Source organism: Macaca thibetana, chromosome 9 (genome assembly GCF_024542745.1).
Source record: "Macaca thibetana thibetana isolate TM-01 chromosome 9, ASM2454274v1, whole genome shotgun sequence".
Classification (NCBI taxonomy): Eukaryota; Metazoa; Chordata; class Mammalia; order Primates; family Cercopithecidae; genus Macaca; species Macaca thibetana.
The window spans coordinates 15,296,780-15,322,063 of NC_065586.1; the positions used below are offsets into that span (position 1 = coordinate 15,296,780).

Here is a 25,284-nt window from a genome sequence, read left to right on the forward strand (position 1 = left end):
CCCTGTCTCAAAAAAAAGTGGTGGACAGTGGAACTTTCAAGGCAATGAACTTGGCAACTGTCTCCCTTCAAGTCTCAAGAAGAGGCCTGGGGAGCCAGGCCCAGGGAAGCACTGAGTCTGATCTGTAAGTCCTTTCTCCAACGGCATTTCACATAAAGAGAAGAAACAGGCTGGGGGCTGCAGCTCCCGCTGACCCAGCACCATGGGCCTCAGAATTGCTTTGACATCTTGAACTTTCATTCTATAACAGGTACTGCTCCTGGAATAACGATACTTTCACTAAGACTTGTCAACAGACAATAGGTGAATGGTACGAGCAGAGGAAATAAGGAAATAATCCTATCCTGTCTAACTTTATAAATGAGAGACCTGTAGGAGCAGTTCGTTCAATCTGGAGGCATTTCAGTTTTTCCAGTAGACCACCTCTTGATATGATCAATGCTGATTCAAATTTTCTGACTTCTGGAATAGATATGCTTAGAACTTAACTTTTTAAAGTTATGAGAATACTCTGAAGAAATGACTCAATATATTAATGACTCAAAAGAGTTAATGAAGTGTCCCAAGTAACATCTAGACGCTGCTTAGGGATTAATAGATGCTAGTTTTGTTTGTCTGTTTGAGACAGGGTCTTGCTCTGACACCCAGGCTGGAGTGCAGTGGCACAATCATGGGCCCACTGCAGCCTAGACCTTTCAGGCTCAAGCAATTCTCCTGCCTCAGCCTCCTGAGTACAGGCGCATGCCGCCATGCCCAGCTAATTTTTGTATTTTTTGTACAGACGGGGTCTCACTATGTTTCCCAGGCTGGTCTTGAACTCCTGGGCTCAAGTGATTCACCCACTTCAGCCTCCCAAGGTGTTGGGACTACAGGCATTAGCCACCAAGGCCAGCCCTGGCTTTTGTTTGTGTATCAACAGTTGCACCTTCCAAATGGCAAATGCACCTGGGTTTCCTTTAAAGAGGGGAACAGAGCCAGGCGTGGTGGTTCATGCCTGTAATCCCAACACTTTGGGAGTCTGAGGCAGGTGGATCACCTGAGGTCAGGAGTTTGAAACCAGCCTGGCCAACTTGGTGAAACCCTCTCTCTACTCAAACTACAAAATTAGCCAAGCGTGGTGCTGCACACGTGTAGTCCCAGCTACTCGAGAGGCTGAGGTAGGAGAATTGCTTGAACCCAGGAGGTGGAGGTTGCAGTGAGCCGAGATCGCGCCACTGCACTTCAGCCTGGGCCACAGAGCGAGACTCGGTCTCAAAAAATAAATAAAGAAATAAAATAAATAAATAAAGAGGGAACAGGCATTAAAACAGTCCCATATCACCTCCAGCTCTATACATGTGGCATGCAAATATTAAACTCTAAAAGGGTTTCTACTTCCTCTCTCTCCCATTCCTTCTTTACCCTGACACACACACACATACACACATACACACGAATATACATGAATTCATACATAAATACACATGCACACACACCTACCCACACCATAGCTTATCTGGTAGGTGTGTGATAAAGTGGTACTACATAATCAAATAGGATATTCATTGAGATAATTTTATCATTTGGTGGGCTAACAGAATAAAGAAAAATACAAGTTTGGATTAAGACATTATAGAAAATAAACATAAACATCATAGTGAAACCTCAACTTTGGTTTCTAACAATGCTTCCGCATTCAAAAACTCAAGCCATTTATAGCTGGAAAGTAAAATGAATGTGCTATATTTTAAAAATCAGTTCATATATATAAATACATATATACATACACGCCCTCAAAATGGCTAAAATTTAAAGAACTAACAATACCTTATGTTTATGAGAAACAGAAGAAAGAAAAAATTTCTCATATATTTTCAAGGGGAGTATAGAAAGATACAACCAATTTGGGAAAAAGTCTAGAAGTTTCTTATGAACGGAATTAGTCACCTACCCTATGATCTAGCAAGGGCACTCCTAGGTATGTTCTGGAGAGAAATGAAAAATATGTCCATGGAAGAATTGTCTAAACTGTTCACACAACTACAGATAGAACAGCCAAACACTAGAAATAACTTGAGTGCCCAGCAATGGAAGAATGGGTAAACTGGAATATTCATACAGAAGAACGTTTTTCAGCAACAAAAGGAAACAAACTACTACTGATACAGTAGTATCAGTACTGGATGATATGGGATAAATGGATGGATCTGGGCCTGGTTGTGGTGGCTCACGTCTGTAATCCCAGCACTTTGGGAGGCCGAGGCAGGTGGATCACCTGAGGTCAAGAGTTCGAGACCAGCCTGGCCAACATGGTGAAACCTTGTCTCTACTGAAAATACAAAAATTGGCCAGGTGTCGTGGTGGGTACCTGTAATCCCAACTACTCAGGAGGCTGAGGCAGGAGAATCGCTTGAACCTGGGAGGCAGAGGTTGCAGTGAGCAAAGATCACGCCACTGCCCTCCAGCCTGGGCAATAAGTGAGACTCTGTCTCAAAAAAAAAAAAAAAAAAAAAAAAAAAAAAAAAAGGCGGGCACAGTGGCTCATGCCTGTAATCCCAGCACTTTGGGAAATCGAGGCAGGTAGATCACCTGAGGTCAGGCGTTCACGACCAGCCTGGCCAACATGGCGAAACCCCATCTCTACTAAAAAAATACAAAAAATATTAGCCGAGCATTGTGGCGGGCACCTGTAATCCCAGCTACTCGGGAGGCTAAGGCAGGAGAATGGTGTGAATCCGGGAGGCGGAGCTTGCAGTGAGCCGAGACCGCACCATTGCACTCCAGCCCGAGCAACAGAGCGAGACTCCATCTCAAAATAAATAAATAAGTAAACCAAAAACAAATGGATGGATCTCAAAAAACCCATGGTGTATAAAAGAAACCAGAGTACCAGAGCACATAGTGTCAATTTATATGAAGTTCTAAAACAGACAGAAAACTAACCTGCGGTAGAAAATAATCAGAACTGTGATTGCCCTGAAGAGTAGAGGCAGGGATTTACTAGGAAAGGAATGAGGGACTGTTTTGGAATGATGGAAATATTCGGTACCTTGATAAGGTTTTGAGCTGCACATGTGTATACCTAGGTTAGCACTTAATATTTGTCAATGTCCTGGTATGTAAATTTCCCTAAGAGGAAAAAAAAGCATAAGTAAATATGGAACACTAATTAATGAGATACATGCTGAAGTATTTGTTTAGGGGAAAGAGTACTGATACCTGAGACATACTTTAAAATGCATAGAATATGATTAATGGATGGACAAAAGGATGAATAAATGAGTAGGTAATAAGGCAAGTAAAATAAAATGTTAATTATAGAGCCTAAGTGATGTGTATGGGTATTCACTGCAAAATGTTTCCATTTCTTTGTATGACTGATATTTTCATGAGATAAACTGGAAAAAAATAAACTGATTACAGTCCCATAATACCATCTATCACTTTAAAATTAGTTTTCTGAGTCTTTGTATAAGCAAAGAGGAAGTAGAAGGATTTTTATTTTTTGAGACAAGGTCTTGCTCTGTCACCCAGGCTGGAGTACACTGACATGATCATGGCTCACTATAGTCTCCAACGCCTGGGCTTGAGCGAGATTCTCGCCTCAGCCTCCCAAGAAGCTGGGACCACAGGTGCCTGCCACCATGCCCAGCTAATTTTTAAATTTTGTGTAGAGACAAGGTCTCCTTATGTTTTCCAGGCTGGTCTTGAACTCCTGGGCTCAAGCGATCCTCCTGCCTTAGCCTCCCAAACTGTTGGGATTATAGCCATGAGCCACTGTGCCTGTCTAGAAGATTTTTTTTAAAAGAAAGAAAAATATTAAACTCTTACAAGTTCAAATACCAAATAAATACTGGTATTTCACACTTATTTTAGAGCAAGGAAAGCCCTCACTCTATGCCAAAAGGAGAAAAAAGGCATCTCATTACGCTTTATGAATTCAATCACACCTGAATGTTTTACACGTAACCTCATCCTTCCCTTCCTCAACCCACCAATCGCTGGGTTCAAACACGTTTCTCTTCTTATATAAACAGTTTGCCAAATATTAATGGGCTCCGAACACACAAGCCAGAAGATTCCCCCAATCCTAGCTGGGTATAAACCCAAATCCCACTCTGTTCTATTGGACCTCCCTAAGAGTTCATGAGAGTTATTGTTGGGAGCTTCTTATCTCTTCTGCGTCTCTTCTTATCTTATCTGCATGGATCACATGCAGTATCAAGTACCAAGCTTTGCTCATAAAAGATGCTCAAGGTTGCCTTTTCATGGTTCAAGGGCAAACAGGAACCACACATGGGGTGTTTTCATCTCTGTTCATGAAAATTACGAGGCCCATGAAAAGCCCCGTATTTACACTGGTAAAATGCTATGAGGACCAACATTGTGTGAAATTATAATGTAATCCTCTAAGTCAGAGAGCAGCACAGCTGGGGGGCGAAGTCCAGGCTGTCTCCTACATAACAGTAGACTCTTCCAATTAATGTGCAACTTTGGGCAAGTCGTTTAACTTCTTTGCACCTCACAGTCCTCTTCTATAAAGGGAGACTGATATTTACGCTGCATGCGATTGATGTGAAGATTAAATAAGATCATCTGTCAAGCTCCTTTGCATACTGTCTGGCATGTAAGAAGCACCCAGCACATGTTTGCTATCCGTCATTGTTAGTTTTACGTGTCCACGTGAATGAAGCTGACAGTGCCTATCTCTATTGTATCAATTTAACATTACGTACAGCGGACAAATCAATATTGACAATTCCAAGAATTTAATAAATCACAGTTATCTAAACCAACTCCACTCCCAGGGCCTCAAAGTCAACATACAAAAACTCAGCACCACTTTAAACACAGACTTCAGGACTGCAGAAGCTGCCTGTTTTCCTTGCAATGTGTGTCCGTGGTGGGTTCTAAAGTCTCAGGGAGGCAAGGGACAGGGAAGTCACTTGTCCGGAATCCGAGAGGACACCCTCAGCAGTCTTTTTCCTCCTTCTCAACATCCTCAAAGGCAGAGAAATGGGCCTCCCGGTACCCTCTGGCCATCTGATAGAGGGTCATGATCCATCCTCAACATTTTAGCTGGGCAGGCAGAATGAGTCCTCCAAAGACATCCATGCCCTCATCCCTGGAACTTATCAATATGTTGTGTTAAGAAGTGACTGCAGAGGTCATTAGGGCTATGAATATCCAGATAAAGAGATTATCCTGAATGAACCCCTAAAAGCAGGGAACTTTCTCCAGCTGTAGCCAGAGAGACATGGCAGAAGGGTAAGTCAGAGCGACTGGACGTGCAGGAGGCCTGGGTGCACGCGTGCTGGTTTGGCAATGGAAGAGGCAAGGTGACGAGGAATACAGGTGGCCTTATGGAAGTCAGAAAGGCTTCTGGCCAAGACAACAAAGCAACAGGGACTCAGTCCTGAATTGGCAAGGAACTGAATTCTAACAACAACTTGGTTGAGTTTGGAAATGAATTCTTCTCTAGAGCCTCCAAAAAGGAACATGGCCCAGCTGATGTTTTGTTGTTGTTGTTGTTTGTTTGTTTGTTTTGTTCTGTTGCTCAGGTTGGAGTGCAGTCATGTGATCATGGCTCACTGCAGCTTCAACCTCCCAGGCTCAAGCAATCCTCTCACCTCAGCCTCTTGAGTAGCTGGGACCACAGGTGTGTACCACCATGCCTGGCTAATTTTTTTATTATTTGTAGAGATGAAGTCCTGCTACGTTGCACAGGGTGGTCTTAAATGCCTGAGTTCAAGCAATCTTCCCACCTTGGCTTCCCAAAGTCTTGAGATTGCAGGTGTAAGCCACCACACCTGGCCCCAATGCTTGGATTTTGACGTTGTGAGACCCCAACCAGAGACTTAGTTGAACCCTACTGTCTATACCCAAGCTTCTGACCCATGTAAAATGCAAGACAATAATGGGTGGCTAAATTGCTCCATTTGTGGCAGTTTGTTAAGTTAGCAATGGAAAACTAACGCAATGAAAATATCAGAAGTTCCCTAACATGTTTCCCTTTTTTCCCTCTAGATCAAATACTCTCTGGAATTGAACCATCTTTCACAAACAAGACTTCGAAGCTACCCCTTTAGCAGCTACCCTTAAAAAAAAAAATCCTGGATTTCCTCCTTCTGATTAGCTCAGTTTAGCTATTCCAGGGCTGAGCTTGTCATGACCAGGGACAATGTGGTTTCTGTCACAGGGGTGGGTGGGCACAGAGGAGTGCCAGTCCAGCCCAACGCCAGCAAACATCATGAATGGGTAACAGTATCATATGGACAAGCAGAGCATACGACGCCAGGAGACCTGATTTCAAGCTCTCCTTTGAATGTATCTGGCATCTAGGGCCAACCACAATCATCTAAGTATGGTCAGATCAGCTCACGATACAGTAAGATTATGCCCCAATCTGCTTTCTAGAAACCACGCCTTCATCAAGGCAGCCCAACATCAGCCTGGCGGTTCTGGTAGCCAAGCCACACTTTCTACTTTTTACCTGATTAGTGTTACAGTCACCTGAAAGATCTAAGTCTTTTTCCCATGGATTAAAATAAAATTAACCCATTCTATGCTGCAACTTTGTTTGCCCACAAGAGGGTTATTATATTTTTTATCTAAATTTGGATCTAACTTTTGCAAGCCCTCTTCTTACCTTTATGTTATAAGAAATTATAATCAATGTCCTCATCCAAATAATTAATAAAATATGATTAATTATAAAGCCTAAATTGTTAATAATTAAACAACTAAGATAATAGCAAATGTTACTTATAATAAAATGTTAAGATACAAGGTACACGTGCTTTAATTCTGTTAATATACATTTCCCTTAGAATACACTTCTTATTGATTCCTCTGTGAGAGAAGAGATTTAAGCCATAATTGTGGTGCAAGGAAACCACACCACAACCACACTCAAATAATGTCAGAATAAAGAGGAAGAGAGTGAACATCATTCATTGAGACTGGGCTACTAATGGCTGTTCTTGAAATCAGAAGTCTTGCCAGGCATAGCAGCTCATGCCTGTAATCCCAGCACTTTGGGAGGCCAAGGTGGGTGGATCACCTAAGGTCAGAAGTTCGAGACCAGCCTGGCCAACATGGTGAAACCCTGTCTCTACAAAAAATACAAAAACTAGCCAGGTGAGGTGGTGTGCACCTGTAGTCCCAACTACTTGGGAGGGTGAGGCAAGAGAATTGCTTGAACTCAGGAGGCAAAGGTTGCAGTGAGCTGAGATCATGCCACTGCACTCCAGCCTGGGCGACAGAGCAAGACTCTGTCTCAGAAAAAAAAAAATCATAAATCTTACTGATAGGACTCACTTTATGGATTGGGGACAACTTTAATAAAAGCGTTCAGTGCTCTTTATTCAGCTCTGCCAAAATGACATTAAAACTCTTTCCCCCAATACAAATTCAATCATTTTCCTATTCAAATTCTGAGCTCAAGATAGTACATCTAAGAAAATAAAAATATTCATCTGATGTGGAACTAGCTGAGCCTTTTCTCATTAAATGTATGCCTCTCTATCCTTGCAGGAGTATAGATTAAAACAAGACAAACAAAATGATAAAACAATCTCTGGTAAACTCAATTCTCACTTCCAAGGTAATCTTTTCCTAAGCCAATTGTTACTTCCCCAAATTCCAAAAGATCTTACTAGCTCACACATTTGAATGTCCTTATATATTTCATATAAGAGCTCAAAATGTGGATGAACATATGAAATCCGCATTTGATCATCTTTTCTTCCCATCCAGTTTAAGGAATATAAGACAGCTGGACCTAATTCTTCCATCATTATTATTCAGAGATTCCCAATGACGACGAAAATCACTAAAGCACCAGTATTGTCCAGTCTGTGCTGTAGCTACTTTAAATATTTGATCAACTGGGGCCTCTTCTACTTAATTTGCAACTTTTAGGAACACTGAGTGATGGACTACATGCTTATGCTCCTTGAAATAAGACTTCTGCATCCCACTGTGTGTAACTCCTTGAAATATCTAGAAATCAACGTTACTGGCCACTGTGGTGGCTCACACCTATAATCCCAGCACTTTGGGAGGCTGAGGTCAGGAGTTTGAGACCAGGCTGGCCTGTCTCTACTAAACCCAAGATGGGGTGAAACCCCGTCTCTACTAAAAATACAAAAATTAGTCAGGCGTGGTGGCGGGTGCCTGTAGTCCCAGCTACTGGTGAGACTGAGGCAGGAGAATCTCTTGAACCCAGGAGGCAGAGGCTGCAGTGAGCTGACAGGGCGCCACTGCACTCCAGCCTGGGCGACAGAGTGAGACTCTATCTCAAAAACAAAAAGAGAAACATTACCGACAACCAGTAGCTGAACGTTTTTTGAGTCATACAAGAGTTAGTGGGTTTCATCTGAATCAAGAGACTCATGCCTAATTACATAAAAACTACCATCTTGATGTCCTTCTCACTTTAGGCATTTATTTTTCCACTCATTTTCCAATAGGACTGTAAACTTTCCGAGGTAAGAATTGCGAAATAATCAAGCTTATGCAAAAAAATATAATGCCCCCTCCCCAACAGACCACCTCGTTTTGTCCAATAAGTATTTTGCACACTGTCTTCATACAGCAGATGCTAAGATCTAGGAACTTGATTTCAAGAGCAGGAAAGAGGACACCTACAAATGAAGGAAGTGAGGGTGTAGAGCAACCCTGGAAAGGAGGATAAAGGAAATGTTCTAGAGGAGATGATTTGAACTGGGAAGAGAAGGAGACCATGGGAAAGGCATTGGAGGACAGGCACGGAGGTCCTAAAGGCCAGGCTTAGTCATCCAGGCTTCACACTTCAGACAAAAGGGACATTCTTCGCATTATTCTGCAGGACAGGAATGTGAATTAAATGGTGCTTGAAGACAGACAACATGGAAGAGAGTTTTGAGTTGAAAGAACAAATTAAAACTGAGATAGATGAAGAAAATGCTGTCTTTAGCAAGGACCTGAGGAGGGCTAAGGCAGACATGCAGTGGAAAGTAGGAGAAATGAATGAACAGCATGTCTAAGCTATGAGAGAGAGACAAGGATGCTACCTTAACCTCTGGCAAGGTCATCGGCCTTAAAATAATTGAGTGATTCACTCCCTTCCTCCATTATTTATCTACCTTTTGGCCAAAGCCCAGAAATCGAGAAGGTTCAGGCTTCTCTGCAGCTCTAAGTTCAGTTTCCTGGCAGGAGGCTGATGGCAGGACACTTCATCATCCTTCTCCTTCCCCTAGACATGAGGTTGGATGGAGTCCCATATGACTCCACCAAGCCATCAGCGGCCCCGTCAGCTTCTGTTCCAGACCCTGCCTGAATGTCACCTGTCTCCCCTCTCTGGGACCCACTGAACTGGATTCTTTTGCTCCCAAATGAGATGAAAATTGCAGGAGAGCAAGCAACTCCTCCCTTCCTCTATTCCCCAACAGATGCAGCGCCAAGGCCTGCCCAGGTGGTTCCACAGTGCTCCTCCCTCATCAGCATGGGGGCTTCTCAGATTGTTCAAATGGCCCTGGGCCCTGGAGCTGGTGGGGTGCATCTGCTTGAGAGAGGCGGAGAAATCTCAGAGGGGCCATGATGAGTCTTGGGAAGGACAACTGGGAGGCCATTCAAGTCAGGTGGGTGGAAGGTGGGGGGGCAGTCCCTAACATTTCATTACATAAAGGCAGAAGGGATTATGGCAACATCCCATCCCAGTTTTCTTTTACTTCATTTGCTTACTAATACATATGTTTCAACAAAAATTAGAGCACAGCCAAAAAGCCAGCAAGACTTCAGAAAGTGGCTTTTGGCAGGGGTTTCAGAGGCTACATGTTCTCCCTACAGGTGTGAATCCCAGCTCTGGAACACAGCACACTCAATGTACCCAAACATAAGAAAAGTCATAGCCCACTTTTCCTTCCTCATCTGGAAGGAAAACAGTTATTCTGGTGATGGTGGGTGTCCTTGAGGTGGTTCACAATGATCCTTGTCATGGCTCCAGTTTGGTGGAATTTTGTTAAACCGATGCGAGAACGCCATGCACTTTTCTAAATGTAACTTCTCTAGCTTGGTTCCAAAAAGCAGTTCATGCTGCATCACCGTCCTGTGTGGGCGAATCTCAATTCACAGTTCTTAGGGGTTAGGGTCTGTGTTAGTTTCCTACTGCTGCCATAACAAATGATCAAACAACTCAGTGGCTAGAAGCAACACACACTTATCATCTTACAGTTCCAGAGGTCGGAAGTCCAAACTCAGTTTCACTGGGCTAAAGCCAAGATGTCAGATTGGTTTCCTTGACTTTTCTGGTTTCTAGAAGCTGCCTGCATTACTTGGCTCCTGGCCTCCTCCTCCATTTGCAAAGCTATCCATGTAGCATCTTCAGTCTCTCTCTGACTTGGACCCCTTGCTTCTATTAGTACATCTCCTCTGACTTTGACCTTCCTGCTTCCCTCTTGTGATTGATTACAATGGGCCCAGCTGGATGATAATTGGGACTAATCTTCCCATCTCAAGATCCTTAAGGGAATCACCTGGCCAAAGTCTCTTTAGCCACGTAAAGTCACATACGGGTTCCAGGGATTAGGACATAGACATTCTGGGGGCCATTATTCTACTACCACAACATCTGTGTGGCCAGAGAGCACACTTACCTTAGGTCACCTGGCCTGGGTTTCCTCATCTCCAGAACAAAGAAAATCAACTCGATCCCCAATATCTTTCTGACACTAATATTTGCTACATAAATTTATCTATGAGATTTCTACTGCACGGATTTTAAGGAAGAGAAGGGATGTAAGCAGACACTCAGATTTCGAGTCTGGTTAACAGAGAAGCAGGAATGCTGGGCTCCAGAAGGAAGGACAAGGAGTTTGAGGTAAACCTAGAGTACTGAAGTGGAGGTGTCTACCAGCTCGCTGGACATAAAGAGATGGAGCTATGACATCAACTAAAGATGTGAAAGTCACGGTCATCCATCCACAGGGGCTTAATTCCCAGAATTTACAAAGATTAATAGATTCTGAAAAGGGTAAATGAAAGAAAGAAAAGGACTGGGCATGGTGGCTCACATCTGTAATCCCAGCACTTTGGGAGGCCTAGGCGGGCGGACTTTCTGAGGTCAGGAGGTCAAGACTAGCCTGGCCAACATGGTGAAGTCCCATCTCTACTAAAAATACAAAAATTAGCCAGGTGTGGTGGCATGCACCTGTAATTCCAGCTACTAGGGAGGCCTAGGCAGGAGGATCATTTCAACCTGGGAGGCGGAGGGTGCAGTGATGCAGTGAGCTGAGATTGCACCACTGCACTCAGCCTGGGGGACAGAGTGAGACTCTGTCAAAAAATAAAAAAAAAGAGAGAGACACAGAGAGAAAGACAGACAGACAGAAAGAAAGATGAGCAAATGTTCGCAGACAGACTTGAATCTAGGAGTAAGAGGAGCTAGCGAATGAAACAGACGCTTGGTCAGAGAAGGTGGAGTCATCTGACATATGCTGACTCAGCTGTTTAGGGGAACTAATCCTGAAGCCCTTTCTAAAGTGGTTAGTTGCCTCAAATTTTGCCTGTTTACAAGTTAGATTTATTTTTTTAATAATGGTTTTCTTAATTCAGGGTATGCTATTGGGTTACACTGTAGAATTTCTCTTTAAAAAAGTTATTTCATACAATTCATTGGTTGGGTACTGAAATGTAATTTCATTTATTTATTTGAGATGGAGTTTCAGTCTGTTGCCCAGGCTGGAGTGCAGTGGCATGATCTCCACTCACTACAACCTCTGCCTCCCAAGTTCAAGCAATTCTCCTGCCTCAGCCTTCTGAGTAGCTGGGATTACAGGCACCCGCCATCACGCTCAGCTACGTTTTGTATTTTTAGTAGAGATGAGGTTTTACCATGTTGGCCAGGCTGGTCTTGAACTCCTGGGCTCAAGCAATCCACCCACCTCAACTTCCCAAAGTGCTGGGATTACATGCATAAGCTACTGTGCCTGGCCTGAAACTTAATTTCTAAAATACATTTAAAATATATTCAGTTCTATGGCGTGAACCTGGGAGGCAGAGCTTGCAGTGAGCTGAGATCTGGCCACTGCACTCCAGCCTGGGTGACAGAGCGAGACTCCGTCTCAAAAATATATATATATATATAAGACATATTCCTATATTCTCTCAGTTCTGTGTTTCCTGGAGTTGAATAATTTAGCTAGAACTGTTGTCTTTATGAGTCCTAAAGTCATATTTGGTGATGTTAAGTGAAAATGACTTGTGAAAAAAACTTCTCTATAACTTGATCAAACTATAACAGCATTACTGATGTGTATAATTTCCACTAAACATGTTTCACAAAAAGTACACAAGGTATTTGTCGTCACAAGACAAATTCCTCTAAATCTCTGCAATATGCTTTATTCAACTTTTTCTTCATGATACAGCTTTATACATACCTGCTGTCTATCCAGTTTATTTCCGTATGTTTTCTTGGTAAGCAGTGTTTACTAAAAGTAGGAAATTAATATTTACTAAAAATTCCAAATTAGTATTTGCCAGCAATAATAAAGATGCACAGTTAGATTTACTGAGATGTCAGTAATTTGGTTAAAATAAAGAATTGATTAAAACTGAGAAAGTATTAATACTTGAAAGCTATTTGTTTAGAAATGCATGCACTATTTTCCTTCTTTTGGTTTAGATGTTAAGGTAACAACCTATAAGTTACGAAGTATTATAGGCAAGTACAAATAAGATACAAAAATAATTCATGAAGTCATTTCAAAGACTTTTCCAGAAATTCCCTAGACATTACTGTTGCTCCTGCATAAAGCCCTCACACCTGGCTTGCGAGGAAGCCCAGCGGCCTCTGTGAGTCCAGCTCCTGCGGTTTCCCAGGACATGAGCCCATGAATTTTATTTAGAAGTCATGCTCTTAATACAATGTCTCCATACGTTAGGCTTGTTGGACGAACCTCCTGATACCTTACATGGCTTCGTGGTCTTTCAACAGATCCCAGTGTTCTAATAACTGAAGTTTGAGTTTGGCAAGGAATGAACCTCTTAGAGAAGAGAGAGAGCCAATCATTCACCTCAAATGTTATAAGAGATTGCAGCTTTTCTGAGATGAGCAAAAAGCTAGCACGTCATCGCAAAACACCTTGCACGTTCAGCACCGGGTTTGCCTCAAACACCTGCTAGATATCTAGCAACAAAATAAACATCATCCAATACGATGTCTGAGCATGAAGTTCTCAACCTAGCTCTGACCTTCCTTTTGGCACATAAATAAGAGTCCTGGGCTTCAAAAACACATCCCTAAAGAGTACATCTGCACAGCTTACTGCTCTTCTAGGACAGCCCTCTCTATTGAACCCAGCCTCATCACAGTTTCGTAAAAGAGGTGAAGAAAATCAAAACGGGTCAATACTTTTGAACCACAGCTTTTGAAAAATTCCCAGAAAATAGATTCGATACTATAAATGCTCAAGAGCAACTGAGAGGAAACACTTAATAAAAACAGTCATAGTCTAGAGCTAGTTCCAATTCATGATGAACAAAGCCAGCCCTCACTGTGACAACTGATGGTGGCACTGGAAATCACTTTGCTGATCTGAAGCAGCTATGGGAAGAGAGTCTGAAGCCAAACCTCCAATTTGATCTTGAATATATAAAAAGCAAAGTAATGCCAAGAAATTTTGCAGATGCTAGTTTCCTCAGATGACATAAAGACTCATTTAACAAAAAAGGTGTCATTTAGTTCCAGCAATCTAGTTGCAATACTACAGTATATGATTTCTGTCTGTTTGAGGTCTCTAAGTAGTTTTACCAAAGTAATTTCCAAATCCTGTTGGTGCACAATATGTATGTGCAATGCTTGTTCAAAAAATGATTCAAACAAGAGATTCTACATAAAAGCAAAATTTTTACAAATTAGTTTTTGGGAAAGGTAAACATTGAACTTTTCTCTTAAAATGCAAGCCAATGATGATGACTAAAGGTTGCGTTATGGTGTAGGTATTAGCTATGGTTGATGCTTACTTACTCAGCACCATCTGAGCACCAAGTGTATGCATAACAACCTATAATTTACTGTAGAAAATGTAAAGTGAAATCAGATGCAGCATTTGTCTTCCTCGTGTACATGATCCAGGAGAGCAGAGAACACATGAATTTTAAAACTACGTCATACTATAGCAAGTGAACGTTAAGATGCTTTGAAGAACTCAGTGAGTTGGGACTGACCTTCTAATGTTAAAGGAGAAATTGTCCATTCCCTTAAAAATGCTGCTAGCTCAAAATCTGGATGCCAGGCAGTGAGACCTGATTTCTAATAGAACTCCTGAGCTCAAGGCTTTAAAAAGCCATCCTTACAGTAGATAACAACAAAGAAGTAATGCAAGTGGAATACTATGCCAAGATACTTGATCTCCCACTCCAACCATAACCTAAACTAAGCCACTGCTAGCCACGGCAGAAACCGCTTCTCATGCTGACCATTTGTCTCCCATTACACATAATATTCCATTCCTGAGAGGCAGATTTTTAGAAGCAAGAGCTGGGTAAAACGTGGTCTTAGACCTAAACCTGTTATATATACATTGAATATACATGTATACATTGAAGACATGCCATCCTTTCTCTATTTCAGAAGTGCATGAATTTAATATTTCCATATATTGGTATTTCAAGTGCAAAACGAAAAATTCAACTTGCTCTTTAAAATTAATGGTCTCGCTGAACTGCAAATATCATTCTCTAAAATAGCTGATTCAAAAAGCAGTAGGGTATTAATAAAAGAAGCTACAATGCAACACTGATGATCTAATGTCCTAAACATTTGTTTCCTACACGAAGAGAAATATAGGTCTTTTTGTATTTTGTGGCTGTCTGCTCTTCCATGATATGCATTACTAAAACTATACACAGTTCATAACGGTCATATTCTACCACGGCCATAGAAGCAGCAATGCATTTAAGATATTCCAGGAAATGATACTGCAAGTGCCAGATATGAAAACCTTCAACTCAACATGTAGGCAACAAACTCAACCCAACAGACTGTTGGCAGAGCCTTTCCTCCCCGTGACAACATCGTGGTGGAAGCCCGGGCGTCTCTGCTCTCAGGCGCTCTGAGCGGGTTAGCCAAGGAAAGGGGGTCCCAGCAAGGAGACCCTCGGATGCAGCACTCCTCGTTTCTTCGGCCTGCAGGGCCAACTTTGCAGGACACACACCCTTCTGCCGGGACAGGCCTCAGGCTTGGAAACCGGGGGTTCTACAGGGCTGCAGGGAGCTCCCTCGCGGAGACCTGAGCCCCCAGCAAAAGCCCAGGCAGTGGTGCGCTGCTGGGTGAATGCAGAGGCTCATCTGCGGGCCTCAGTGGCCCTTTTGAAAACGCCAGCAACAGAGGAGCCCTCGACGCTGTCCCCACAAAAATGTGCCAAGGAAGCTTTAGGGTGGGGCGGGGGGGACCCCTCAAAAAACGCTGATTTTAAAAACAAAAGACAGGCTCGTGGCCATTCTCAGAAGCGACCACGTTACCCCCGGGGCTGGAAAGCAGATTTGTGGAGGCCAAAGACGAGACAAAAGGCACGAGCTGGCGACAAACAGACCTGGAAAGGATTTTTTTTTTTTTTTTTTTTTTTTTTTTTTGGTGAGCGATGAGGGCCTCCCAGTTCAATTCTTTCTCCCCTTCCAGAGAAGATTCCTGGGCCGCTAAGCAAATCCCTTATGGTCTGGAAGAGACGTCAGATAGGCAGGGGGAGAGAACCCCCCAAACTTTCCCAAACTGCGGCAGGCTAGTGGCTGATGGCGGGCAGCGGCCGCGGACCTCGGGGTCCCGGGACACAAGGGGCACCCCGGGGCGGCGGCCGTCCCCTCCCGCTACAACAAAAGGGCCCAGCGCAGCCCAGCAGCTGGGGCTTCCCAGACCCAAGCCCGGCGCGGGGAGGCTGGAGTGCGATCCGGCGGCGCGCCCTGGGCGGCCCCTCTGTCCGCGGCGGCATCGGAGACAGAGCTGCGTGTCCCAGGCGCGGCATAAAGGGGACCCCCGAGCGCATCCAGACGAGCCCCCGCCGCAGCGGCGACAGCAGCTGGAGCTGCGCGTGCCCCTCGCCCGACCCAGCCCCGACCCCCGGCCCCGGCCCCCGGCCCCGGGCCCCCGACCCCGGCCCCCGGCCCCAGAAGCCTCTGCCCAGGTCACCCCGCGTCCCCGGCCCGCGCCGCCCCCTCGGGAGCGCGTTGCAGGGGGACTGCAGGCCCGGAGGCTCCCGCTGCGGCTCGGGCTGCGCCGCCACCACGCGGCCCGGGACCCTCCCGCCGCCGCCTGCGCCGCCTCCGCGCCAGGCCCGGCGCGACACAAAGCCCCCGGCCCCGCCGCCGCCCACCGACCTTGCGCTCCCGCGCCGGGCTCCCGCAGCGTCTTGGTCACCGCCTTCCAGACGTGGCAGCCCAGCAGGCACAGCAGCAGCGCCGCGGACCTGCTCATCTCCGCCGCAGGGCCGGCGGCGGCTCGGGCTAGCGGAGAGCGGGCCGGGCGGCGGCGCGTCACGGGCGGCCGGGCGCCGCGCCCCCCTCCATGTCGCTGGCTCCGCGCGCCGGGCCCGCCGCCCGATTGGCCCGGCCCCGCCGCCCCGGCCGCTCCCTCCCGCGCACCGCGCCGGGTTTCCCCGAAGAGCCGCGGCGGCGGCGGCTGCTGCTCCGCCAGTTCCTTAACCCCTTCCTGCCCCGCCCGCCGCCGCCGCCGCCGCCGCCGCCGCCGCCGCTGCCGCTGCCCCTGCCCGCGTCCAGGCCCCGGGCCCGTGGTGCCACCTGGCGGCCGCCGCGCCGAGGGAGCCCCCGCCCGCCGCCGCTGCCTCGCACCCCCCGCCCGACCCCCGGGCAACACGGCTCGCCCCATCCCCGCAGCCCCGCAGAAGAGCCAGACCTGCCTTTCAGGGCGGAGCCCTTTTCATCACACCAGGCCACCCGAGGGGCCGCAGGAGACATGGTATCTGGATGTAACCCCCCCGCCCCCATGCCATCCTAATATAGTTGTGTCCCCTAATGTAGATTTCACACCCAGTGTTAAAGATCCGCAAGAACACTCCCTAAGCCAGTATAGACTGCAGTAGGCCTGCAGTACCTACGTGTTGGCGGGTGGACAGCTTCAGGTGGAATGGTACTTGGATAGTTCTAGGGGTTAGGGCGAGGAGGAAATCCACCTCTTTTGAGGCCCTAGGTGCTTTAAAAATTTCTGTCCTATTAAAGAAAAAAAATTATTCCATGACACGTGTGAAAGCGCAGCAAAGAAGACCCTCTTTGGAACCAAGGCAATAGGTATAGGCGCTACCATGGGATTCTGCAGTGGGGGAGAAAGGTTGAGTTCAACTCTGAATACAGCAGGAACAAGTGGGGATTTATAACCGAGGACCAGGGTGGGAGGCAGGGAATGGAAAATTACTAAGAGGAAGCATCGGGGGAAGGGGGATTCTAACAGGATTCTTGAAGATCAGACAGACCCTGGCAGGGCTGGGGCGGGACGGGGTGGACGGGGAAGCTGATCAGATATCCAGGGTGGGGGATTCTTGAAACTGACTTAGCAGGGTTCTTCCTGAAAGTAGATTTTACAAGGAAGGGCACAACTGGGCCTAGAAGAAGGTTCCGGAGCCTGACTGTAGTTCGGTCAAGCAGACTCTTTGTCCATCTTCACAATACATGATCTAAGAGGTAGTTAGCATTATCCCCATTCACAAATGAGAAAAGAGGCTAAGGAGGGTTAAGGAATTTGTCCAAAAGTGCACACCTGGTCAGTGGCAGAGCCGAGATGCTAATAACAACGTCAGTCTGACCCTAAAATTGAAACTCTTCACCAAAACCTCCAGACTTGGCTGGGTGTGATGGTTCATGCCTGTAATCCCAACACTTTGGGAGGCTGAGGCAGGTGGATGGCCTGCGTTTAGGAGTTAAGAGACCAGCTGGGACAACATGGTGAAACCCTGCTTCTACCAAAAATACAAAAAATTAGCCAGGCAGGGTGGCGCATGCCTGTGGTCCCAGCTACTTAGGAGGCTGAGGTGGGAGGATCACTTGAACCTGGGAGGGGGGAGGTTGCAGTGAGCCAAGATCGTGCCACTGCACTCCAGCCTGGATGACAGAATGAGACCCTGTCTCAAAACACACACACACACACACACACACACACACACACACACACACACACACACAAAAAAAAAAAAAAAAACCTCTAGACTTTCATCGAGCCTAGGGACCCCCTCCATCCCAACCTCAACTTTTCTTTCTCTCAACCCACTCCTGTCTGTATGCCTTCCACACAACCTTCATGTCCCTCTCCACCTTCTCTTCCAACTAGCGCTGCGGTGACCTTCCGATTTCCACTGCGGACCTAGAAAAATCCACTCCGGACCCATCATCTACCCCACACTGCTTCCAGAACACCAGGCCAGAAGGAGGGTTATTACTGTAATTTCATTAATTGAGCATTAAGACATGGCAGGCACTGTACCAAAAAAAGAATGAAGGATGGCACTTGCCCAGTTGGCTTATAAAAGACAAATGACTGTAAGACATGAGAAAAACTAGGATGTACAGAAGCCCATATGGGTTTTATAGTCACCCTTAGGACCAGTGCTGCAATTTGTGCAAATCGCATACCTGCACAGGGTGACAGCAGTCAGGAAGGCAGAAAGAAATAAGGACTGCTGGATTCCCTCCTTCTTCTGACTCCTGCACCAAAGCCTTGCTGTGGTTCCAGAGGCCACCTGAGAGTCAGAGAAAAGAAACGAATGGGATGGCAGTCTAGCTCAACTCTCAACTCCAGCTTGAATGCCAGCCTGCAGGGACACAGAGAGTCCAGGCCAGAAAGATGGCTTCATGGAGTGTGGTGGTCTTGAAGTTTTTAAGTCATTTTTTGAGAGTAGGGGGCTGCTTCTAAGAGAAGCGGTACGAAGGTCAAACAGAGTCGACACTTCTGACTTCACGTCCATGAGGAAGCGCCTTTGACAGGGATGTTGGTTGTAAGAGACAGGACCAGTCTGAGCGAAATGATAATTATAATAGTCATAATCAAGAACCAGGTTGAGGTCAGGTATGGCCACTTCGTGCTTTTGGGGGACAGCAAATCCATTTTAATCCTAGCACTTTGGGAGGCTGAGGTAGGAGGATCACTTGAGCCCAGGAGTTTGAGACCAGCCTGAGCAACAAAGTAAAGCCCTTGCTCTGCCAAAAAATATATATATATAAAATATATATATTATATATATATTATATATGTAATATATATTAATAATAATAATAATAAATTAGCTGGGTGCAATGGCATGCACCTGTAGTCCCAGCTTCTCAGGAGGCTGAGGCAGGAGGATTGCTTGAGCCCAGGAAGTCAAGGTTGCTGTGAGCTATGATTTTGCCTGTGAACAGCCATTGCACTTTTGCCTAGGTGACAGTGTGAGACTTTGTCTCAAAAAAAAAAAAAAAAAAAAGAAAAGAAACAGGTTGATTATTAGGAGAGCACCTAGGTCTCCTGTAAAACTCTGAGATATAAAGTGTGGTCTTCTGTGAACCCCTGCTTCAAGATCTCTCTCCTTTTTGGACCAAACCATTGTATACCTTCCATGCATTGTTGATTTATATATTTGCCTGTAACTCTTGCTTTCCTAAAATGTATAAAACCAAACTGTAATTTTTAACTGCCTCGGGTGCACTTTCTCAGGACTCCTTGAGACTGTTTTTCCCGGGGCTATGGTCACTCATACTGGCTATTTAGAATAAACCTCTATAAAATACAAAATAATAATAAAGTGTGATCTTAACAAGGGATGAAGAAAACTAGTATTTAGGGGTTCCTAATATATGGCACTCACTGAACTGGAGCTATTTCCTCATAACAACTTATTTGGTAGGTATCATTATTTCCATTTCACAAATGAACAAACAGAGGCTTGGTGCCATTAAACAACTTGCCCAAAATACAAAGATCTGATAAGTGCAAATTCCCTGTACCATGTTACTTCTGAGAATAAATTTTATGCAAACGATTCAAATTACCTCTAGGAGTGTCCAAATTGTTTGAACAACCTGCTCTAATCCCAGTGAGGTTCGAATCTAGTGAATACTATGGTGCCAGTGTTCATTTCCTGGCTTTGACAGTGTACTACAGTTTTATAAGATGTTACAATTGGGGGAAGCTGGGGGAAGGGTATATGTGACCTCTCTGTACTATTTTTGTAACTTTTTATGAGTCTATAATTATTTCAGATAGAAATATTTAAAATAGAAAAAAAATCCCATTCTATGCCATTTTTCTAAGTCTTATTGTTTACTCAAAACACTGGTGTTTGTGATCTTAGTAGAGAGTTCTAGAACGTTTCAGGGTGGAAGAAATCTTAATAAACTGAATCAAGTCGGGTTCACAATCTTAACTGTATCAAGCTTGTCCAACCTGCCTTATTTTGTTGTTGTTGTTGCTGTTTCTGTTGTTCTGTTCTGTTTTAGACTTTTAGCAGCCTAAAGCCATCATTTTTAATTTCCATCTCTAGTGATAAGTGGAAAAGAGGGATGAGGAAGGGGCTTTACTGGCTCAACCAAAAATAGAAACGAAGAACCCATGACTGTATTGTCTCCCTTGGACAGCCGTGCGAGATGCTCAGGTCTGATGGCAGTGGTTGTTATTATCATGTACAACAATACTTTCCAGGATGAATTGGAACTTTAGAAGTTTATGTACCCTCATAGCAACACTGAGCCTTATCTAAATAGTTTCAGAAACACCGCTCCCATCCCATTTTGCAGATGCCCTTATGAAACAGAAAGAGATTAAACAATTTGCACAGTACATTCTGCAGGCCAGTCTCAAAGCCAAAAACAGGGCTGGGGCCCCAGGGAGCATTATCTCATCACCCGGGTATTTTCCAGTTACCTGGGTGGGAGGCTGTAGGGAACACAGATTCTGCTACATCACTCAAACAAACATACTTGCATATCATGTAGCCAGAATTATGTAAGAATTAAATAATCACACTTATCCTTTACAGGAATAAAAAAATATGGTTTACCTTTTCTCATGTTCCAATCATGATCATCAGACACCCACTCAGTAACTAAGGGGAAAAAATGACTTGTGGAGGAGTATTTGCAGAACAATGGAAGTTAGCAGTGTTCTTTCCCTCTAGAACTTTTCCTGTTGCTCTTACTAAAATCTCACATTGTTTGACTAGAGATGAATTATGACTGTACTCTGGCTTTGAAATTTGAAATTGCTTAGAAGTTGCTTAACTGTGCAGCATTTGATTTCAATTTTCCAGGCCTGTGCCAAAAAAAAAAGAAAAAGAAGAAAAAAAAGTCATGCCATATACAGAACTTTTCCTGTTTGAATTTTCCAGAGACCTTGATTTCAGGGGCTCTGTGTCAAGGTTTCTTAGCCCAAGATTATTTATTCTATTGAAATCTTTCCTGATGTTGGTCCCATGTGGTAGATTTTTTTTTTTTTTTTTTTTTTTTTTTGAGACAGAGTTTCACTCTTGTTGCTCAGGCTGGAGCGTAATGGCGCAATCTTAGCTCACTGCAACCTCCGGCCTCCTGGGTTCAAGAGATTCTCCTGCGTCAGCCTCCTGAGTAGCTGGGATTACAGGCATGCCCCAGCATGCCTGGTATTTTTAGTAGAGACAAGGTTTCTTCATGTTGGTCAGGCTGGTCTTGAACTCCCGACCTCAGGCGATCCACCCGCCTCGCCTCCCAAAGTGCTGGGATTACAGACATGAGCCACTGCGTCAACCCCGTGGTGGAATTAATTGTCTGGGTTTGCTTGGAGAGGTATTGTTCTTCCTTCTTCCCTTTCTCCCCTGAGCCCCTGCCCCCCAGTCTGCCCCTGAGTGAGAAGCTTCCAGTAAACAACAGAATTTTATGAGGATTGTACAGATAAGGAATTATGTCATGGTCATTGCTGCTTCTGTTTGCTGGCACTTTTATTTAAGTTAGAATGTACCCACAGATAGAAATTGTTACAGTCCGGCATTTTTTTGTTTTTGAAGCTATTTGCATCTATATAAAAAAGAAAAAACAAACCAAAAAATAAGGTAACAAAATTATTGTCAAGCGACTGATGTGTTTAAGTGATCCCTAACCCTCCCCTTTTTCCTCTGCGTGATTCAGGCCTCATATTTTAATCGCTGTGGCTTTCCAATAAGCTCTTTCAAAAGCATCTTTCATTTTTTCCTACAACCTCCCTTCTCGCATATAGGTTTTCAGCCAGGAGAGGCTTTTCTTTTCTTTTCTTTTCTTTTCTTTTCTTTTCTTTTCTTTTCTTTTCAGGTGGAGTCTCACTCTGTCTCCCAGGCTGAAGTGCAGTGCCGTGATCTCGGCTCACTGCAACCTCCACCTCCCAGGTTCAAGAGATTCTCCTGCCTCAGCCTCCCTAGTAGCTGGCATTACAGGCGTGCGCCACCACACCCAGCTAATTTTTTTGTATTTTTAGTAGAGATGGGGTTTCCCCATGTTGGCCAGGCTGGTCTCGAACTCCTGACTTCAAGTGATCCACCCGCCTCAGCCTCCCAAAGTTCTGGGATTACAGGTGTGAGCCACTGCGCCTGTCCCAGGACAGGCATCTTATTCAGGAAATAATTTTGAATTATTTGGGAGATGCTGAGAGTGTACATCAGCCTGCAGGATTGAATTTCAGATTATGCCATTTGGTCCTGTGATTTCAGATCCCCTGTCTTAGAGTTCTACTTTGTGCATCCTCTAATAACTCAAAGAATCTGGGACACATCCCAGGCGCTTGATCAATAGATTTGGCTTTTGGAAAGAGTATTCAGAGGCTAGTGGCTAATGGAGAATTGAGTTGCTCAGCAATTCATTTTAAGCCAATATGCTCTTTTGGCAAGCCCGTTCCATTAGAGCAAGTAGAAGTTTCCAGCTCTATTCTTTGCTGACCCATTGAATTTTTAAAATTTATTTTTTGTTTTATTTTTTGAGACGGTGTCTTGTTCTGTCACCCAGGCTGGAGTGCAGTGGTGCAATCTCAGCTCATTGCAACCTCCATTTCCCGGGCTCAAACGATTCTCCTGCCTCTGTCTCCCGAGTAACTGGGATTACAGGCACGTTCCGCCACGCCCGGCTAATTTTTTGTATTTTTAGTAGAGATAGGGTTTCACCATGTTGGTCAGGCTGGTCTCGAACTCCTGACCTCAAATGATCCACCCGCTTTGGCCTCCCAAAGTGGTGGGATTACAGGTGTGAGCCACCATGTCCAGCCAGTTAACCCATTGAATTTACTGTGATATAGACAAAAAGTGCAAGGCAAGACAGTAAGCTTCCATGTTCTTCAGAAATGCAGAAAGGGACATGAAGCAAGGCAGAGAATAGAAATATGTTTTGTTTTTTATTTTTTTAATAGAAAACTTAAAAGAGTTAAGGAAAAGAGAGGAAGACAATGGAGAAAATGGAGAAGGTAATTAGCATCAGTTGAACTTTTGTTTTCTGGCTGACTGTACCTGAACCAGGGGGAAAGTTGCAGAAATTCCACTAATCTCCCATTAATTTTCAAGTTCGATCTTTGAATGGTACTTTCTTATTCTTTTATTTTGCTTTCTTTTCATTTCTTCTCAGTTTAATTATAATGCTTTTGAATCAAAGCTGCCTACTGTCAGAACCTTTCTCTTAATATCCTAGTCCTGTTTAATCACTAAACAAAGAGAATCCTTCATTAGAGTTCCCATAAATATGGAAATGGGGGTGAAGAGATGATTTTTCTGGGCAAATTATACAATACGTTTAGATGCATTTGCTTTGAATACGTATGGCCCTAGGAGAGCCATTTGTGTATAAAATGAGTCTTAACCAGGAGTGCTTTGGCTGCTGGTGTCATTTTCTACTAGCTTCTCCCCCACCCCTTTTTTGAGACAGGTCTCACTCTGTCACCCAGGCTGGAGCGCAGTGGTATAATCATAGCTCACTATAACCTCAAACTCCTGGGCTCAAGTGATCCTCCTACTTCAACCTCCCAAGTAACTGGGACTATAGGTGTGTGCCACCACACCCAGCTAATTAAAAAAAAATTGTAGAGATGAGAGTGCTGCTATTTTGCCCAGGCTAGACTTGAACTTGTGTCCTCAAGCAATCCTCCTTCCTTGGCCTCCCAAAACTCTGGGATCAGAGGTGTGAACCGCCAGACCTGGCCTACTATCTTTCCTTTAGCCTGAGACTTCAGTGGATAAGAGGAACTTCATTGGTATATTTTAAGGTTTCATAAAAATGTCAGTTAATATTTTATGGTTGTATTCTTCTATTAATAAAATCTTCGGAAAGTAAGCCAAAAAGGAGACAACAACAACAAAATAATAAAAATCAGCCCAGACTTCCTACTTTCCTGTTGGGAAGCATGAGGTGAAAACCAATGGTTTTCCTCAAAAAAGAAAGAGGAGAGAAAAATAATCAGTCCCTCATAATCCTTGAAAGGTCTGGTTTTATGTACAAATTTGAGTCCTTGGTTTTACAAATGGATTTTCTGTCTCGAATGTTTATTTGTAAGTCAATGGCATTTCTCATTTAATGTTATAAATACTGGTTGTTAACCCCTCTGCCCAGTAATGTGTTTGAATGTAGGGCAAATAGTACCAATCTAAATATACCTAAAGCCCATTTATACTTTTGCTGAAGGACAATTGTATTCCTGAGAGTCTTGGGGTAAGCAGAGGTTCCTTCATGTAAGGAGCTCCAGTTCCTGGGAACTGTGAGTCTTCTACTGATTTGGAAATAAAGATGTAAGTAGTAACTTTTTTTTTTTTTTTTTTGAGATGGGGTCTTGCTTTGTTGCCCAGGTTGGGGTACAGTGGTGCAATCAAAGCTGACTGAAGCCTTGAACTCCTGGGCTCAAGCAATCCTCCCACCTTAGCCTCTGCAGTTGCTGGGACTACTCCACCATGCCTGGCTAAATTTTTAAAATTTTTTGTAGGGTGGGGTCTTACTGTGTTGCCCGGGCTGGTCTCAAACTTCTGGGCTCAAGTGATCCTCCTGCGTCAGCCTTCCAAAGTTCTCAGGTTACAGATGTGAGCCACCATGCCTGGCTAGTACATTTAAAACTTAAATCACCACAGTCTGAAAGAGATTTTGCTTTTTCTGTACATAGGGTAGCACCTCCATCAGTAAGGGCTCGCGTGATGGAAAGAGAAACCTCTCTAGCTTCTTACACAGTCTACAGGGAATTAGGTGCTTACAAAAATCTGCGAAGGGGACAGAGGAGGGGCTCTAGGAAAATCTTCCAGAACAGCCCCCTCTCCTGGGATCCTGCTCCTGTGCCCCAGTCAGGAAGGCTGGGAAGCTGGGTTGTGCTTCAGAAGTTTCTTT

The 25,284-nt window shown here is 44.5% G+C and overlaps 1 protein-coding gene across 2 annotated transcripts in view; it reads right to left on the minus strand.

The window, feature by feature from the left end:
* Positions 1-18,622, minus strand: part of FAM171A1 (family with sequence similarity 171 member A1) — a 148,770-nt gene extending 130,148 nt beyond the window's left edge. Inside the window, exon 1 of one of the 2 annotated variants that reach the window (XM_050803294.1) lies at positions 18,598-18,622. Coding sequence is in view for 1 of the 2 variants with exons in the window: in XM_050803293.1 (XP_050659250.1) it covers positions 16,336-16,432 (97 nt within the window). In the remaining variant the exon portion in view is untranslated. Of the gene's footprint in view, positions 1-16,335; positions 16,658-18,597 lie in introns of those variants that run through there. The other variant, XM_050803293.1, reaches the window with a different exon arrangement.
* Between the last annotated feature and the right edge of the window lie 6,662 nt (positions 18,623-25,284).